The 20232-nt window shown below is 44.2% G+C and overlaps 1 protein-coding gene across 1 annotated transcript in view; it reads left to right on the top strand.

Annotated features, from left to right (window-relative positions):
* OXR1 (oxidation resistance 1) overlaps window positions 1–19308 on the top strand; it is a 4227902-nt gene extending 4208594 nt beyond the window's left edge. The window contains exon 15 of the mRNA XM_044065706.1: window positions 16885–19308. Within this exon, the coding sequence (XP_043921641.1) occupies window positions 16885–17020 (136 nt within the window). The 3' untranslated portion in view covers window positions 17021–19308. The remainder of the gene's footprint in view (window positions 1–16884) is intronic.
* Window positions 19309–20232: the final 924 nt, after the last annotated feature.

Consider the following 20232-nt stretch of genomic DNA (forward strand, 5'->3'; position numbering starts at 1 on the left):
CGTAATAGAGCAAGTTACTCTACAGTCAAAGTACAGCAGGCTGCAATCTCCAGTTTTCATGTAGGCAAATATCATTTTCTTCTTACCCTCCCTTAGGTTATGTAAGGCCTTTCTCAAAGGTACATTTTTACTCAGGCCACCTGTCAAGGACCACAGCCCCTCCTTGGGATTTGACGATTCATCTCAGGCCTTAACTCAGTTTCCTTTTAAACCTGCAGAAAAAGCGGATTTAAAATTGTTGTCCTGGAAAACCGTTTTTCTAGTTGCCATTACATCTGCTAGAAGAGCTTTGGAACTTTAGGCTTTATCTTACCAGACACTATATAATTTTTCATAAAGACAGGGTTTATCTTCACACCAGCTCTTCCATTCTACTGAAAGTAGTTTCTGAACTTGCCCTTAACCAGTCCATTACTCTAGCAGCGGTATTGCCAGAAATCTGCAGTTAAGGGGAATATATGCTTCATTTGTTGGATGTACAAACACAGCTGAGATTTTATATCATTGGAACAAAAACTTTCAGTTAATCAGACTAGTTGTTTGTCCCAACTTAGCTTTTGAAAATCAAATGATCTGTGTCTAAAATTACAGTGCACGGTGACTTACTGAAAGCATTAAGTTTAAAAATGCAAGGGTTTGTCTTTACCAATACCAGCTTTTGCTCATTCCACAAGGTCAGTCTCCACTTCCTCTGATTTCTTATCCAGAACTTATATAAGTTGCATTTGTGCTGTTGCTACTTGGATGTGTTCATACCTTCAAAGAGCATTGCAAGTTGAATATCCTTCCTAGGAACAGGGCAGCATTTGGTTCTACTTCAGGATATCCTTCCATGAGACCACCCTGGGTTACTGGCCATGGACTCTGCCCCAGAGGTTGAGGAACGGACAAAAAAAGACAGCAATCCGATATAAAACGTATGCACTTAACCAGAATAATGCATCTGTTTTGTCTGTTTTTGTCCTTTCTCAACCTACCCCTCCCTCCTTTCCCCCTTCCACTGGAAGAAGATCTTCATATAGTCTCCTAGTAGGACCTGGGGGTATTTCCCTTTTGGGCTTACCCTCTCTTAGCTCCATATACATTTCCTGTTACGTTTCTTGACATATATAGAACTGTTTCTTTTCTGTATGTTGATATCAAGGGGGCATACTCAGTCTGAGGTAATCTGGGGCTTCGGAGATGATTATGGGTAAGGGGAAGAACTTGAGCTATGGATCCAAAGTCCGAGAAATGGTCAAGGTAGGATTCAAAACCAAGAGGTTGAGGCAGGACAAAAAACATACAACACAGATGCATTGTTATGGTGAATACATAACTTTTGTTTCTTCAGAAAGCAACTCATTGCACCCTTTTGTCTTCGTTAGGTGTGGTTCCCCTTTCTTTATCCTCTTCTAAAGTTACTTCTTGGGTCTTGGATCCCCTTCCAGTTTCAATCTTTCACCTGGCAGGTCTGGATCTGCCAAACTTTCAGACCCTCGAGTTGACTGCATGGTTTCTCCAATACCCTTAATGGCCTGAAATTCCAAGCTTTCTGATGGAGTGGTACATATTTGTCTTCCTTTCACAAACTGCCTGTGTATAGGTTGTATGCCAGTAAGTGGAAACATTTTGCTTGTTGGGCTGCCTCTAAGGGGTTGGATCCCTTTTTGGCCCTCATAGGGGGTAATCTTTGACTTACTGGTGGATTTGTTCCACTCGGGCTGTAGTTATTCTACTGTTAAGATGCAATTGGCAGCTATTTCCACTTTCCACATTGTTAAAGATGATATGTCTTTAACAGCTCTCAAAATTTCAAAGGTCTTCCTTAAAGAGTACCATTTCATTAGGGCCTCTAGTTCGAGACCCTGTTACTCTGTGTGCATATTTCATGCTTTAGGTTTTGGCTGCACCTCCGTTTGAACCTTCTGCTGCAATTGACTTGACGTTTTTAGCTTGGAAGACTTTATTCTTTGTGGTAGTTACTTCAGTCAAGCGGGCACCAGTTGCAGGCTATCTCATCAGTACGTCCATACTTGGTTTTCCGTAAAGGCAGGGATGTTCTTCATCTCACATTGCTGCAGTCCTTACTTATGGGTAGTCCGCTGTCCTCGGTCGGCCCGTATACCAAAAGTATTAGGCTGACGTCGGTCATGGGCGCACAGCCCTGACATCAGAGCGTCAGGGTATAAAAGCGCATGACCGACGTCATATCCTCAGTCTTTTTTGCCGTATGGTCCGATGCAGAAGCAGCGTTGCAAGTGCCGTTCGGCTTTCTGAAATTTTTCGTTTTCGGAGTTTCAGACATACCAAGTTGGGCTAAGTACCCCGTTGGGGAGCATTTTTGTTTTTTCTTGCCTCAGTTGTTTACCGGATGTCAGAAAAAGTGAATACTTGTATTTCTTGTGGGAAGCAGATACCGCATAGGGATTACCACTCGCTTTGTATCCCTTGCTTGGGACCGAGCACGTAGTTGGGTGTCGGTTTTGTGCTAGGTTTAATAAGCGCACTATTAAGAGAAGGCTAGATTGCGCTAGGTTAGTTTTTGGCAAACGGTGTAATTATAATATGCCGTCGGATCCTCCGGCGCCGCTTCCAAAGAAGCGTAAAGACAAATCTGTAAAGCCTAGACAGGATGATTCGTCCATTTCGGACGCCGGTCCTTTAGAGACTGCAGTGGAACAGGTGGATCCGGCTGAAGTTTCTGTTGAGTCTCAGGGGGAAACCTTGATTTTACAGGATGTGGCATCACAGGAGTCAGGTCAGGCTGAAGGGGCCTCTCAGGTTACTATTCTCCCTTCTTTGCCTAAGGGGGTTAGGCCTTCTGCTACTGTTTCTAGGGCTCCTTCTAAGGGCAGGACTGTTTTGCCTTCTTCAGGAGTTAGTTCTGGTTCTTCAGGGTCGGTACCTAAGAAGCATATGCTTAAAATGGCAGAAGATTTGATTTCTTTAATTAGAGGTTCCATGCCCCCTCCTGATAAGAGGCCCAGGGTAGAGCCAGAGTTGGAAATTTTGGAGCAGGCCTCAGATGATTCTGAGTCTTCTGCTGAGGATATTCAAGATTTTCCTCCTTATTCGATTCGATGCAGAGGATTCTACTCCTTCTGCTTCCCTCCAGAGGATTTTTCATTTTCAGAAACCTTACACTCTATGAGGGAACATTTTAAGTGGGAAGGACAGGATTACTCAGATTCCAGAAAGAGGCTTAGAGAGTTCTTGTTTTTACCACAGCACAGACCCTTGGCTATTCCTCCTGTTTTGGATGTTGTTCAGGATGTTTTTCGGAGGCCTCATTTAATCCAGATTCTATGCCTCCTGCACCAGTTAAACCGGACAGGTATTATAGGGTACCTGAGGCTCATAAATACCTATATAAGAGTCCTAGGGCAGACCCAGAAACTATTAGTCAGGGGCCTAAGGGTGTTAGGGCTTCTGTTGTAAAGAATCCGGTTCCTCTAGATAAGGAAGCTAGAGCTTTGGACAGATGGGGTAAGAAGGTGTACACCTCTTCTACTTTGGCAATGAGGGCTTTAAATTGCCAGTTTCATATGTTGAAATATCAGAATTTCCTCCTTTCTCAGCTAAAATCTAAAGTGGATGCTTTGGCGGAGGGCATAGAGTGTAAAGAATTGCAAGATTTGGTGCATGTTTCTGAACAGGTGGGGAAACATTCTTTGCAGTGTGGCTTTGATGCTTTGCAGGCTTCTTCTAGAGTGGCTGCCACTGGTTCAGTTCTTCGTAGGCATGCCTGGCTTAAGGATCAGAATTTATCTGAACATGTTAAGTCTAGAATTCTGGATGCCCCTTTACAGTCCGAAGTGTTGTTTGGTCCTCCTGTGGAGTCTGTTTTGAAGAAAATGGAGGACAAGGCTAAGTCTATGCAGACTGTTAAAGATTTTTTGCAGGTTCAACCTCCTAAGTTTAGTAGAAATTGGCCTGCTAAGGGGTGGACGTACCCTTCTTCTGATTCCCAGTCTAGGGGTAGATCTAGGCGGTAGGGGCAGAGCTCAGAGTACCTTTAGGCCTAGAACCTGGAGTTCGCCTGCTCAATCTGCTGGTGAGGGTAGGGGCCAGTCCTTTCGTAAACAGGCCCAATGACCTGCATTTTCAGCTGCCAGATTCTTCTTGCCTGGCAGCTCCTTTGGGAGGAAAGCTAGCTCTCTTCAAGCAAAATTGGTTTTAGTCACCCAAGACAAATGGGTGTTGGACATTATAAACAAAGGTTACAAGTTTTATTTCCATACATTGCCTCCTTTCAAAGGTATGCCAGACATTCCTCCTCGGCAAAGGATGGAGGCTCACAAACAGATTTCATTACTTCTTCACATGGGAGCCATACAGCCAGTACCTCCTTCAGAAGTGAGTCTAGGGTTTTATTCCCGCCTGTTTCTAGTACCAAAGAAAGGGAACACGTGGAGACCGATTTTGGATTTATCTCTCCTCAACACTTATTTGGACATTCCAAAGTTCAAAATGTTGACATTACAACAGCTTTTGCCTCTGCTGGGAAAAGATCACTGGATGGTAACTCTGGATCTAAAGAGGCTTATCTTCATGTTCCTATCAGGCCCAGTTGCAGGAAGTACCTGCGTTTTCGAGCTGGAAATTTACATTATCAGTTCTCTGCATTGCCCTTTGGCTTATCTACTGTTCCCAGTGTGTTCACAAAGGTTCTGGCTCCAGTGATAGCCTTTTTCAGGATAGAAGGAATACAAATTTATCCTTATTTGGACGATTGCCTGATTATTGCACAAGACATGGACAAGCTTCTTCAGCATCTACGGTATGTGATGGTAGTGTTAAGATGCCTAGGGTATTCTGTGAACGAAACAAAGTCCAGTCTAGTACCCTCTCAGGACATGTGCTTTCTGGGTGTGAGACTGAATACAGCTTCCCAGATGGCCTTTTTGACCCCGGACAAACAGAAAAGTCTTTCACTTTATTTCCATCAAATGTCTCTACAGTCCAGGCTGACTGCAAGGACAGTCCTTCAAGCCTTGGGGTTCATGGCATCTTGTATTCTGGTGCTTCCCAATGCCAAATTACATATGAGGAAGCTTCAATGGTATCTCAAAAATCTATGGACACAACACTGCCAGGATCTAGACACTGTCATTCAAATGATACCTTGCATTCAGAAGGAATTTTTGTGGTGGGCTCAGGAATGTCACCTAAACAAGGGACTCTCTGTGACCCGACCAGAGGCGAGTCAGATTCTAACGACGGATGCCTCGGACAAGGCTTGGGGAGCACACCTCAATGGGAAATGGGTGCAAGACACGTGGCCTGCCAGACTTCAACATTTGCATATCAACTTGAAGGAGATGTTAGCAGTACAATTTGCATTAATGGCTTTCAAGGATTTACTTCACCCAGGGCAGGTGTTGATTCTAACAGACAACACAACTGTCATGTGGTACATCAACAAGCAAGGGGAACTCATTCGTACCCTCTTTGCAGACAAGCGATGATTTTGTGGGAGACAGCTCTCAGTTACAACCTCAATCTTCAGGCAAGATTTCTACCAGGAGCACAGAACTCCTTAGCAGATGTATTGAGCAGACAAATAGTGGATCCTCACGAGTGGAAATTGGATCCTCAGGTATTTCAAAAGTTGACAGTGTCATGGGGAACTCCAGACATAGATCTGTTTGCTTCTCCACTAAATTACCAGTTGCCAAAGTTTTGCACAAAAAGGTTTCATCCCACAGCTTGGAAGGTGGACGCTCTGTCATTCAGTTGGGACAATCTTCATGTATATGCCTTTCCACCTCTACCTCTTCTGCCCAAGGTTCTCTTGAAGGCCAGACAAGACAAGCCATCCATGATCCTGATAGCACCGGATTGTCCTCGACAACACTGGTACCCACTACTGAGGAGTTTGGTCCGAGAGCCTCCATGGCCTCTGCCTTTGATTCCACACCTTTTGTCTCAGGAGGGCAATCACTTTCTCAATGTCAGAATTCAGTCTCTGCATCTAACAGCCTGGCATATTCTGTTTTAGATTCTGGAGGTTCTCAGCTTCCACAACAAGTTTTGAATGTTATTTTGGAGGCCAGGAGGCCTAGTACAAGGAAAGTTTATGCTGATAAATGGAGGAGATTTTTTTATTTGGAGCAAAGGGAAGGACTTTGATGTTTCCAAGCCTAATTTTAGTGCTTCCTTACAATATCTTACTGAGTTATTAGACAAAGGTTTGTCCTTCTCCTCCATAAAGGTTCATGCTGCAGCCATTTCGGCTAATTATGACTGTGACCCTCCTTTATTCTCTCATCCTTTGTTTAAGCAGTTTCTCAGAGGGGCAAAGAACATAAGACCCCCACGTAGAGCTCCTACTCCTGCTTGGGATCTCAATTTTGTGTTGGAAAAGCTTACTCTACAACCTTTTGAGCCTGCAGCTACGGCCGAGTTAAAGTATTTGTCATGGAAAACTGCTTTTTTGTTGGCCATTACTTCTGCAAGAAGGGTTTCTGAATTACAGGCCCTTATGGCAGTGGAGCCTTTCTTGATTTTTCATAAGGATAGGGTATTTTTGCGTACTAATCCTTCCTTTATGCCTAAAGTGGTTTCTAGTGTGGCCTTAAACCAAACTATTCATTTGCCTACTTTTTATGCAAATCCTCAAAATAAAGGGGAGAAGATTTTGCATACTTTGGATATTCACAGGCAGTTGCGTTGTTATTTGAGCAGAACCAAGGAGTTCAGACAGTCTCAGCAGTTGTTTGTTTCTTTTGCTTTGGGTTCACAGGGTAAACCTGTTTCAAAACAAACTATTTCTAAATGGATTGGGTTTTGTATTTCTTTTTGTTATTCCCATCATGGTAAGGAGATTCCGACTGGGATCAGACCTCATTCCACTAGAGCTACTGCAACTTCTACTGCCTTTCTAAGGGGGGTAGCTACAAAGGATATTTTGGAAGCAGCCACTTGGAGTTCAGTACATACTTTTTCTAAACATTACCACATTCCTCTTTATTCTAAGTCTAGGGCTGGATTTGCCACTGCAATTTTACAGGGCATTTTAGCAGCCCCTAATGCTTTATGATTTTTCCAACCTCCCTTTCCCGTTGCTTTGGGATTCTGCCCATAAGTAAGGACTGCAGCAATGTGAGATGAAGAACATAGTACAGTTTTGTACCTACCATAAATGTAGATGTTCGAAGATCCACATTGCTGCAGTCCAATTTTCCCTCCCTCCTTCCCCTCTGTAGCTTAGCATGGTTATATGGTTTGGGTGATGGCTGTAGTTGGGCATATCTTTTGGGAAGTTACTCTGTTTTTTGGCTGTGGCCTTTCTTTTGGGGCAAGAAAAGACTGAGGATATGACGTCGGTCATGCGCTTTTATACCCTGACGCTCTGATGTCAGGGCTGTGCGCCTTGACCGACGTCAGCCTAATACTTTGGTATACGGGCCGACCGAGGACAGCGGACTACCCATAAGTAAGGACTGCAGCAATGTGGATCTTCGAACATCTACATTTATGGTAGGTACAAAACTGTACTTTTCCATCCACACAGATCCTTCCTTTCTCCCTAAGGTGGCTAAAGAGAACTACTTGAACCACTTCATTTACTTAACCTGTGCTTTTTCCTCAGTTTTCCAGCCAGGGGGAATACTTGTTGCATTGCCTTGATGTCCAAAGGCAATTGAGATTTTACTTGGTATAACAAAATCATTAAGGAAGTGTAAACAGTTGATGTGATGTCAGTCTTCCCTTTATTCTCACTTGTGAATCGGATCTGATGCATCAGATCTGTCTTTGCCAATTCTCCAGCTCGAGGTCTTCAGCAAAGCTTGTGGGCCTCATTCTTTACCCATAATGCATTCACGTAGTTACCTCAGATCTCTATTGCCGCACAGCGAAGCGGTTTCGTCAGCTATAGCTCTGGGCTAAGTACAACTTTTCACTACTGCATTTCGGCATAGTTTATCCTTTCTAGTTTTAATTCTTTAACTTGACTTCTTTACCCAGCTTTCCCCCTTTTTACACGTCCATTTAAATTAGAAGGCATTTAGGAACATCTTTTTTAGTTAGAGGACGTTCCGTACTTTTCTTGCTATTCCTTTCCTTTAATACCTCTCTCAACCCTTTAAAGATTTATAAAAATAAAGATATAGAACTTTCTTCGAGTAGCATATTATCATTTCTTCTCTTAGCTTATAATCTTCGTTTCTGCTGTATATGCATATGGGTTAATTCCATTTAAGTTAGAGGACTTATTTTTCCTGAGAGTGATTGTGTTATTTTTGTCTGTTTCTCCTTAGTATCATGTCCCAAAAACAGGAACGCAAGCCTTTAGGCTTCAAGAAGTGCGAGAAGTACAGTAAGATGATGCCCCTTAGCGATTCCCACACTTTGTGTTTATATTGTTTGGGGCCTCTTCATTTGCATGAATCTTGTTGCATTTGCCACAACTTTAATCAGTGGGCATTAATGAAATGTAAAAATAAACCGATTTTGAAAGGCCTTTTGAAAACTCTTTTCTCTGATGCTATATCCTCCGATCATTCAGACAACCAACTAACAGACCTTTATCAGAGCCGAGATCTTCATCGGAGCCAAAGCAGAATGCTCCGAAATTGACGGACCCGAAGGCTCTATTGAAGCTGGCATCTCCTCCCAGCTCCACCACTCCCTCGGAGCAAACTCAACTGATGCTGACTACTTCTACTCATAGACATAGGAGCCGTTCTCCTTCCATTGAGAAGATTTCTTCCAGGCACCCTTCTCCAGTTTTAGCTACTTTCAAGTTCACCTACCCTGTCCACTAGGTCTACCAGGAGTTTATCCGATGAAAATGTGGATTGGGTCATAGAGAGACTTAGACACCTTCTTTGGCCAGGCTTCTTGTGGATCCGAGCCCAAAGGAATTGGGTCAGTATCAAACCCCCTTTTCTGTCACATTTCCTCCTCCGATCAGTCGTCCTGCCACCAGCCACCCTTACTTAGCAGCTACTTTTAAGGCCCTAACCAAAGGGTGCCCAATCTTTCTGTGTAATGTTACTATTATCCAAATGGTAAAGTGTGACCAAGACTTGCAAGGCTATTTAAGAGTGGCCTGTACAGTGTCACCAAATACATATGCAAGCACTCTTAAGAGCTTAAATATCTCTAAACAGACCAGCCACAATTAAAAGGTTTAAATATGCTTAATAATAAATAATAAAAGAACAAGACAATATTCAGTAACTCAGCACAGTGACTACAGAGTTCAGAATCGCAGGAAATATTTTAAAACAACATTGCAGGACAGTCTCAAATAAATACAGAAAACATCTAAACTAATTTTTGCCATATTCCTATCTATATCTGAGAAATCTCACTGTACCCTAGACTGACTTAGTGCAAGATGCAGGCAGAAGTGCTGATGAGTGGGATGTTTCTAGGTCCAAAGACAAATACAAAATACACAGTCGCTGAAAGAGTTCCTAAATTACTATCAAAACATTACTGCTGGGTCAGCTGGATGACATCACTCTGTCACCTGCCTTCAGTTCCCAGGCTAACAGAAACCAACATCTCTGTGTAAAAAATTATTCTCTTAGATGTGCAGCTGCTAGGAATTAACAGAGCAATAAAAAACACTTTACATTTAAAACCTAGTAAATCTGAAGTAGGAATGTTCATTTGTCAGCAACCTGTGGGTCACGGATCCGAGCCGGCAACTTGTTTCAAGCTAATGGATCCAAGCTCCTAGCCCCTCCCTTCACCCATAATCCCCTGCTAACCCTCCATGACCTCAGATCTAGTTTGCCGCGCTTGTGATGGCTGGATCCTCTTCAGAGCTCCATGAATAAGTGAAAAAAGTTACCTTTTTTTCTACATTTTTCGTCAGAATTTAAATTTTTATTTTACATTAATACTTTTAAAGTGTGTATGAGTTAGGTTCCCTATATTTTTTTATTATTTAATTAATACCCTCCCTTCGCTGGTCGCTAGTGTGTGAGTGTGTGTTGAGTGTCTTTTGGGGCCTGTGTGTGTGTGTGTGTAGTTTTATTCCTTTTAGTTAAAAAAAAAAAAAAAAAAAAAGGGAATGGCTGAGGCCCCAAAAGCCATATTTTCTAAATGTACCGAGTGTGGCCATAAGCTCTCCCCGGCTGATGGCCACACTTGGTGCGTTCGGTGCCTTGGGGTTGAACACCTCACCTCGGGCTGTACTATCTGTGCAGCGTTCAACCCCAGGGCACTGAAAGAGCGGAGGTCGAAGCTGGTCCTGGCGGGACTTCTACCCCCGGATTTAGCTTCGGCCTCCACTACCTCTGCTACTCCTGTGGCTCCATCACAGCCTGTGATGGTTGCCACTCTTGCCCCCCTGCCTCCGACTGGGACTCAAACTCCCGCTAAAGTGTCTGAGGACAGGGAGGCCAGGAAGGAGAAATGGAGGGAGAAGCACCACAAGCGGTGGGCCGAGACCTCAGTTTTGGCCCCGCCAGCTAAGCGGGCTTCTCCCTCCATTGCTTCTAGGTCTCCTCCTCGGCTCCGATCCCCTTCTTTCTCCCCGGGGCCCGAGGAGGAGACCCGATCTCCGTCGAGGTCATCGAGGCGGCATTCCAGGCCTGCCTCGGTGGCCTCTTCGAGATCCACATTCAGTTTATCTGATGCAGACTTGGACCGGATGATGCGAAGGTTCATCAGGGCCCAGCTGCAGATGGGAGTGCTCTTTCCTCCCCCCACTCAGAGGGGGAGCTCAACACCTTTTTTCCACCCAATTGCTCCTTCTCCGACCCGTTACCCGGGTTCGGAGCGCTCGGAGCCGAGCAGCCTTGGAGCCGGGGGGTGGGTCGGCTCCGACAGTACTTGGTACTTCGGATCCGACCCTACCCTCGAGTCTGTCGGATCCGACCTCTCGGAGCCGTGGTCCGAGCATCCGGACCCCCGGTCCTTGCATCGACTCCTCCCTGCACTCCCTCTCTGCTGGGCCAGGCTTCCATCACCCGGCCAAAGGGACAGCCTGCTTCGATGTCACAGATAGTTCCATTGGAACAAGATGTTGCTGGCGAGGCCTCCTCGGACAGTCCCCCCGAGGAAGCTCCCCGCAAGCATAAGTGCAAAAGGAGGCACGTGGACTCCCCTGAGTCCTTATCCGAGGACACGGACTTGGAGGAAGGGGAAGGCTCCGCAAGATCACCCCCTGAGGATGTCTCCTTTGGAGACATCATGGAGATGCTGAGAATCAGAGGTGGGTGGTCTGCCCCCAAGTCTTCTTCTGACGAGTCCGTGTTTCTGGAGGCATTCGAGGCAGGCCCGTCTACCTCCTGGGTGTCCCCTCCAGCCGATCCCCTGGTGGACCTTATTACCACCAGGGCATGGAAGGATCCGGACACCGTGGAGCCAGTACCCAAGCGACTGAATAGGATTCTTAGCCCCCCCTCAGACCGGTCACATTGGAGTAAGGGTCCCCCTGTAGATGCCATATTGACGGCGGCAGCCACAAAGAGGGAATTGGCTCAGGAGAGTCCCTCAGTCCATCCACCGAGCAAAGAGTCCCGTTTGATGGATCGCTTAGGGAAGCGAGTCTTTAGTTCAGCGACCTTCTCAGTAAGGTTTCTGAACTATATGGCACATGTCATCAGGATGCAGCGGGATCTTATCAAAGAATATGCTGCATCCCCCCCTGAGTCCATGTCGGAGGAGGATAAACAATTGTACTCCACCCGAATGGCCACTCTCAGATCTATTTCAAACACCTCTATGCGGCTATTGTCCCACGCCACAGAGGGAGCCGCTAGGGCCAGCGGAGCAGGCCTAGTCATGAAACGTCAGGCCTGGCTCCGTCATTGCGACTTTACGGAGCCCTTTAAAGCATCCTTCGCGAACGCCCCCTTTGATGGTTCTGCCCTTTTTGGCAAAACAGTTCGCGAGACGCTTGTCCAGAGCGAGAAGGACGGGAAGACGCTGTCTGCCGTCTGAGTCCACTTCTCTGCTCCCCAGCGGTCCTTTTCAAGGAACCAAAAGGGTCAGAAGAAGATGTGGTTCCGAAAATCACAACATTCCCAACCAGCTCCGGACAACAAGTCCTACCGTGGCAGAGGTGGACAGGGAGGAAGTCTCCCTAGGGGCAGAGGGGCTCCAAGAAATTTCGGGTCCAGAGAACCTTTCTCTGAACGGCCCGCGCAGCAGCCCTGAGGGGTTGCCCGGCTGCTCCACTCTGGAGGCAGTCAGGGGGCGTTCTTCGAAGCATCTAGCGGCATGGGAGTCCATCACAACAGACCGCTGGGTGCTTCACATCATATCCATAGATTCATAGGTTCATAGATTAGTACTAAGCTAACTGCCCTTGCGAGCCATTTTGTAAGGCAAACACCTTAACCATTAGGCCACCCTCCCAACCAGAGGGTACAAAATACCAATTCTCCATGTCCCCCAATCCAAGAACCTCCCCGATGTACCTCCCGATCACAGGGAGGCCGCAGACGCAGAAATACAGCAGCTGCTAAGAAAGAGCCATCCAGCCCGTCCCCCAAGACCAGCTCGGATTAGGGTTCTACTCCAGGTTCTTTTTGGTGCCAAAAAAGACGGGGGATCTGAGACCCATCCTAGACCTTTCCCGCTTGAACCTGTCCGTAACCAAGGAAAAATTCCGAATGGTCACTCTTCACTCTATCCTCCCCCTTCTGAGGGAGACCGATTGGATGTGCTCTATAGACCTCAAGGATGCGTATTACCACATCTTAATGGACAAACGATCCAGGAGGTTCCTTCGCTTCCAGCTGGGAGCCAGTCACTACCAGTTCAGGGTCCTTCCCTTTGGCCTCACCACAGCCCCCCGGGTGTTCACCAAAGTGTTAGCAGTGATTGCGGCCCACCTGAGACTCCAGGGAATTCAGGTCTTCCCGTACCTGGACGACTGGCTCCTGACCGCACCAACAAGGCATCTACTTTGCTCAGCCAGAGACTTCTTTCTCCATCTAGCCCCACAACTAGGCATTACTATCAATGTCGGCAAATCCCTACTGGCTCCAACACAGATCATAGAATTTATAGGTGCCAGAATAAACACCAGAGATTTGCGAGCCTTCCTAACTGCCGAGAGAATCAGAAATCTTCAACTTCACGTGCGGGCTATCCTTCATTCAGAGGCTTCACCAGCGGAATTGATCCTGAGGGCACTAGGCTCCATGGCAGCAGCGATTACACTCCTTCCATGCGCCCGTTTGAACATGCGAGTCCTGCAATGGACTCTGTTAGTGCAATGGTCCTTCCTATCCTGTCCTCTCCACCATCCCATTGCTATCAGCAAGGCTTGCAGAAGGGCGCTACTATGGTGGCTCCAAGCATCAAACTTCCATACGGGCCGTCCCTTCTGCACCTCTCCCCCTATCGCCACGGTGACCACGGACGCTTCCCGCCTCGGGTGGGGGGCATTACTCAGGCAGGACAGTCCAAGGCACGTGGAACGATACAGAGACCTCCCTGCATATCAACGTTCTGGAGATGAGAGCGGTGCTGTTGGCGTTGCAAGCACTTCAGAGCTTCCTCCCCGCAGGAACGATTGCAATTCACTCGGACAACATGTCAGTGGTCTGGTATATCAACAAACAGGGGGGAACCAGATCTTATCCTCTTTGTCGCGAAGCCATGAGAGTGTGGGAATGGGCGATCTCCACCAACCGCTTTCTGATTGCAACGCACATTCCGGGGACGACCAACATCCTAGCGGACAAACTCAGCCCCGCACCCTTCTTACCCCCTACGAGTGGTCTCTCAATCCTCTAGTAGCGAAGCAGATATTCGCAACATGGGGGCAACCCTGCTGCGATCTTTTTGCATCTCCATCAAACGCCAAATGCGACAATTTCTTCACTCTAATCCCCCCACCAGGGGAATCTCCAAGAGATGCTCTGGTGCATGCTTGGCCACCCGGTCTACTCTATGCCTATCCTCCTCTTCCAATGATGATACAACTTTTACAGAAAGCCTTGCGGTTGGGGAGCAAGATGATTCTCATTGCCCCATTCTGGCCTCGACAAATTTGGTTCCCTTACCTGTGGTCTCACCTTGTGAATCACCCTTGGATTCTAGATCCCATTGGATCTCATCTCCCATCCATTGGACTTGCCAACTCCAAACCTGGACAATCTGAAACTGACAGCTTGGTTGCTCCAGTTCCACTCCTAGTTAGGACTCCCGGTATCTCTTCACCAGTCAAAGCCATCCTCGTGGCAGCACATAAGCCCTCCACCAGAAAGGTATATCACAGCAAATGGAAACGTTTTTCCATCTGGGCGCCGATCTAGATCCCTTTACGGCTCCTCTTCCATCCATTTTAGACTTCCTAACTGAACTCTTTCAAGAAGGTGCTAGTTGTTCAACTGTCAAAGTGCAATTGGCAGCCATTTCTCATTATCATGTGGGACATGATACAGGACCCTTGATGTCAGCCAAATTGTGTAAAACCTTTCTCAAGGGTACCTTTTTACTTAGACCTCCTGTAAAAGAAGCCGTACCCCCATGAGATCTTACTTTAGTTCTTCAAGCCTTGACTGCTCCACCCTTTGAACCCGCTGCTTTAGTGGATCTCATATTCTTGTCATGGAAAACAGCATTCCTTGTAGCCATTACTTCAGCGAAAAGAGTGTCGGAACTTCAGGCTCTTTCTGTAAAGCCTCCATACCTGATTTTTCACCCTGATAGAGTGTGCCTCAGGATCAATCCCTCCTTTCTTCCCAAGATAACATCAGAAACCAACATAAACCAATCCATAAATTTACCAGTTTTCTTCCCTAAATATCAAAATAAGGGTGAATACAAGCTGCACTCATTGGATGTTCATAGGCAGCTTCGTTTTTATACCCATAGGATGGCTGGCCATAGACAATCCGACCAGCTGTTCGTTTCCTTTGCCAAATTTAACTTGGGGAAAGCTATCTTTAAAGTATCTTTATCTCGCTGGATTTCCCAATGTATCCTGCTAGCTTATCAAGCCTCGGGTAGACCCGCACCAGAAGGAGTTCGTGCTCATTCCACTCGCTCCATTTCTACTTCTGCGGCTTTCAAGTCTAGAGTTCCTTTGGATGATATTTGTTCTGCAGTCACTTGGGCTTCATCTCATACCTTTATCAACCACTACAAGCTAGACCTGCTTTCTAGAGGGAGAGCATCCTTTGGCTCTGTGGTGCTTCATAATATCCTTCCATGATGGCCACCCAGGGTGCAGGTAGCTGGGGACTCTGTCCCACAGGTTGCTGACAAATGAACATTCCTACTTCAGATTTAGAAGTTATGTACTCACCATAACGTTCCATCTGAGTAGGTAGTTCATTTGTCTGCAACCATCCCCCCCTCCTTCCCCCTGACCTTCTTGGATCTATTAGTTTTTAGGTATCCTTTCTTGGATATATATGGAGAGGCAAACTCGATCTGAGGTCATGGAGGGTTAGCAGGGGATTATGGGTGAAGGGAGGGGCTAGGAGCTCAGATCCATTAGCTTGAAACAAGTTGCCGGCTCGGATCCGATATCAGATCCGTGGCCCACAGGTTGCAGACAAATGAACTACCTACTCAGATGGAACGTTATGGTGAGTACATAACTTCTAATTATTTCTGATTCAAGACAATAGGAAAACACCCTAGCTCTATACATTGTCTGCTTGCTGCACTGAAACTTTTTTATAGCACATCATAACATACTTTTAACTTATTTTCTTGGAAGTTTTGCAAGTTAACGCTGTATGTTCCAACTTCTATCATTATTATAGTTTATATACTTTTTGTTCTTTTCCAGTGGGATACACTGTGGTTACATTCTTGAAGCTCTGTACATAACATATAGTTCAACACACACTTCTGCAACAGTAGTGTAATATCCACATCACATATAGTTCTCTTACATTTTTAAGACAAGCCTATGGGTCATATTAATATTCACAAATGACATATGATTATTTACAAAATTCCAGATAGCTGGGCTGGCAGCCTCACAGTAAGTACGGAACTTTGTTTTCTTTCCTGTGTTTGAGGAACACATCTAACAGTCAAGTTGCTACATCTCAAGCCATAGTGCAGCCTTGGATAAAATTAAAGCAGTCACATGGTCTTCATTGAATACTTTTGTTGGCACTGAAATCTAGATATGTTATCCAAGTTTAGGTCTTCCTTTGATGCCACAGCAATCAGAGGTGCATTCCATGAAGGATTCTGCTTAGAAGTTTTAGATCTGAACACTGTCTTGTTGTTTCCAAGGATAGACCTTCTCATCCCAGATACAAAAATTATGTAGTTAAACATGATCCTAGACCTAGATGAGCAGGTCCATCCTCCTTAACATACTCATCCCCTTTCATCTTCTCCTTTGCTGTCTTGGTCTAGAGGCTTATGCCTAGTTATGTCGATTTTGCCTGCTGTACTGGATGTTTTGAGAAGGTGTCAAGCAATGCATTATGGCTAAAGGGAGGAAGGCCTTGTTAGCCTGAGAAAATGTCACGTGCTGAGCCTGTTCACATTAGTCCTACTATGAATGAGGATGAACATGCTTACCCAGATTTTATCAGTTAAGTACATAGATTTTGTTTATGTTGAGTGTGTCACACAAATGTATTGTCACTGAAAGGGGCTCTTGAAGCAGAGTCAGATTTTCTTCTTCTAGCTGTAGATCCAGATGCCCACCTTCTCCATGAATTTTGGCAGTTTTACCATTCTGAAGAGAGAAATGCTTTGTACCTTATTTTGGACCATCAGGTTTCTGCATTTCCTGATTTTGTGGGTATGGGAGATCTGTAGAGAGCTTAGAGTCTTGATTTGAAGAATTATGGGGTTGCTGAATATGAGGCTTTTCCGATTGATAGATTTGTTTTGGAGCAGCCTGCTACAATATGATATTCCATTGCTTTGCTTCCACTTTATATTAACTGCATAAAATAACTGTACTTGCATTCATTTTTTTCCTCTTTTCCTGTGTTGCAGGGGAGAGTTCGGTTTGTGGCTGGATGGAGACCTTTACCATGGAAGAAGTCATGCTTGTAAAACATTTGGCAATCGTACTCTTTCCAAAAAGGAGGATTTCTTTGTACAAGATATTGAAATATGGGCTTTTGAATAAGAAAATTGCACAGATGTGAAGAAAAACTGTAGCACAGCAAGATCCCAAACCTGGCCATACCTTGGATCAGCCAAATTGGAACTTAAGAGCAAATCAATAGACCTGTTTTGCTGATACCTTCCATATATGCCAAAACTGCACACACAATTAGTACAGGTACAGAATTGGTCCGTGCTACTGTCAGTATAATGTTTGTCAGTAGAGCTACAGTCAACAGAAAAGCTGTACTGCAGAATAAGCATGAGATCGGTGTTAGCCAGCTCTGTCCAGTTCTTCATGGCTGAGCTTTAAAACAGGTTTTACTACAATAAGGTAATTTTATTTTTGGCCTTTTGTTGCCACCAGATTCTTTGTTGAGATGCAGGAAAGTATTTACATGACACGTGTGAAGTCAGAAAATGAACTAGGCAATACAGTTCAGGATAGCAGGCTCTGCAGGTTTGGGACTAATGCTGCCAGCGTTGGGTTTAATAGCAGATGGGGCTTACAACACATGGAAAGGGACAGACCTTTTGGGTTTATTGACAGGTCAGGAATTAGGCTTTTAGGAAAAATGCTCTTGTTTTAGTTTCAAGCTGTCATATTGAAATCAAGTATAGCAGAGCTTCTGCTATACAGATAAAACTTTCCTTTAAGAATCGTGCTATTACTGTTGTGGTCCTCCTCCTGTTCTAGTAAACTAGTATACCACTTCCAAGTGTACAGCTAGTTTCAGTTGAATTAGACATATAACACACGTGTATATGTTCATATTTGTGTGAATGTGTGTGTACATGTGTATGGGTGTATGTCTATATAAACATGCATATACATACAAATGTGTATATATTTGTAGCACATGTTTAGTCCCTGTCATTATCAGAAATGCAGTGTAAATCATATACTTGTTACATTATAGCTTTGAGGGCACATCTGCTACTAATAGCATTTCTGGATTTTTATAACTGTACTGTAACAGGAATAGGACTCGCAAGTATCTCAAATGACTGAATGAACTTTTCTAAAAGTAGTGCCAGTCCTGATGGCTACCAGCTTTGGCAAACAGATCATCATTTTACAACAGATTATAAAAAGTAAGCTCAAAAGCTTTTTCTGACTTAATTTTCAGGCTTTATGAAGAATTTCCTAAACATATAGCTTAATTGCAAACACGCTCGTATGGGAATGTATAGCACACGAGAAAGTCCAAATCCACACTGTAACATGCCCTTTAGCAATGTATCAGTCTAATAGAATGCAACACTGTTTATGTTTTCTTGTTGGCACTCATAATGGGTTTTTTTTGTACTGAAAAATGTTACTTTATTGTACTCTGCGTTATTACCTTAAGATAAGACGGAGAGTATTAAGTGGGCTAAACATGTACTACAAAATGCTATGATCAGTTGTCTGGTCATAAACCCAAGATTGTTTTATTTCCTGAGGTGGTGCATAAAAACCCTCTTTTTAGCCTTGTCACATCTCAGAAGTGAAATAATCTCACAGACAAGGGGTCATAATCCCAGCTTATTACGTATATATTTATATATATATATATATATATATTTATAAAAAAATATATATAAATGTTGATGTTATGTAATGTAGATATATGTATTCTGTAAAGCTAGCAACAACTTGCAAGAGTTAGCATACTGTATGTAGATGGTTATATAGCAGATTTGTAGAATATGTAAAGTTACTGTTGTGACCTCAAAATAAAAGAAAAATCTGGGGTTAGTTATATAAATAGCTTCTGTCATCCTTGTGGGAAAATAACTATATGCCATTGAGGCAATAATAGCTTAAGCCGATTTAAACTTCTAAGGCTTTTGTGTACTATTAAACATGGAAATTATTGTATGCGTTACAAGGAAGTTTTGCTGTTATGTGTGACAGTTCACGTTCTTTGCTGAAATTTCAGCTGATTTTTGTATATTACCTTGTAAATAAATGTTGCAATGTAGTTTTGTTTTCTCATCAAGAGTGTGGGTTGGTTGATTGCTAATAGCACTTTAAATTCTAGAAATATTTAATAAGGGACAGGTTGGTGAACTGAAAAAGAGTTGTGTAATACAATACTGTTTAGATCTTTAAGATATTAAAGCAAATAATATTGTCTGGATAACGCTTGCTGCTACAGATCTTTTAAAAAGGGCAGATATCCTGTGGTGTAGATGAATGTGAAAACAATTACAGAATATAATTTCCTTTGTCTTTAGCTGTAACTCTGTAACAGGTTTCTAAATTTAGCGTTTACAGTTTGGGGAATAACCTATTGTAAATACATTAAAGTGGCTTTTTCCTCACTCTGGTCTTCTGAGTCAGTATTGTTGTCTTTGTGGAGTTGATACTTGCTAATTGTAATTAAGGTCCTTTAATGGATTCTGAATGTACTACAAGGTAATACTGGATCTGATATTGTTAATCCTCATTCATTCCTTACGCATGGGTATCTTTTTCGAGCTCAGAACCGAGCCGGACATTTTCCAAGCTCGCGACAGCTTCAAACTCTCGAGCTAAACTCCTACCCACAATCCCCCTCTCCCTATTACCCCAGATTTCGTTTGACGCGTTTCCATTCGGTCGTGTCAAGCTACTTCTCTTGAGCTAAGTATAGTCAGTTGTTGTTTAATAGCTTTATAGACTACTTTTCTGTCAGAAAAGTTCATATTTTAATGTCTCTTACCCTATAGGATCTAGCGCTTATAATTTCTTCAGGTTTTTCTGACTTTTCTTTACCACTTTACTGCGAGGTATTCTCTCTCTTTACCATCGTTGGTAATCCTTTCACCCTTTTCTTTCATACCTTCGGGTACTCTGTTGTACCATTGTTGGTTACTTTTTCTACTGTTTAATTTGCTGTCATGGCAGATGAGAAAGGTAGCCCGGGATTTAAGCGGTGTTCTGATTGTGGACACAAACTGCCTACTTCTGATGCACACTGTGTGTTTATTGTTTGGGAGCTTCCCATTTGTCTGTTGATCCACCCTGTACTATTTGTGGCAACTTTTCTAAAAGAACCTTGTTGGAAAGGAAAAACAAGCTGATACTGAAGGAACTTCTAAAATCTCCCTTTTCAGAGGCTATTTCTGGGTCGGAGGCCTCAACCTCTCCTAGAGCCCATAAGAAAACCTTGGATGTTTCTACTAAGGCTAAATCTTTGCCTTCATCTCCGGCTGGGGACTCCCGCCAACCAAAACCTAAAAAAGCTAAAGTTTCGGCTCCGGAGC

Source organism: Protopterus annectens, chromosome 3.part0 (assembly GCF_019279795.1).
Source record: "Protopterus annectens isolate FY-2018-M chromosome 3.part0, PAN1.0, whole genome shotgun sequence".
Lineage (NCBI taxonomy): Eukaryota > Metazoa > Chordata > Ceratodontiformes > Protopteridae > Protopterus > Protopterus annectens.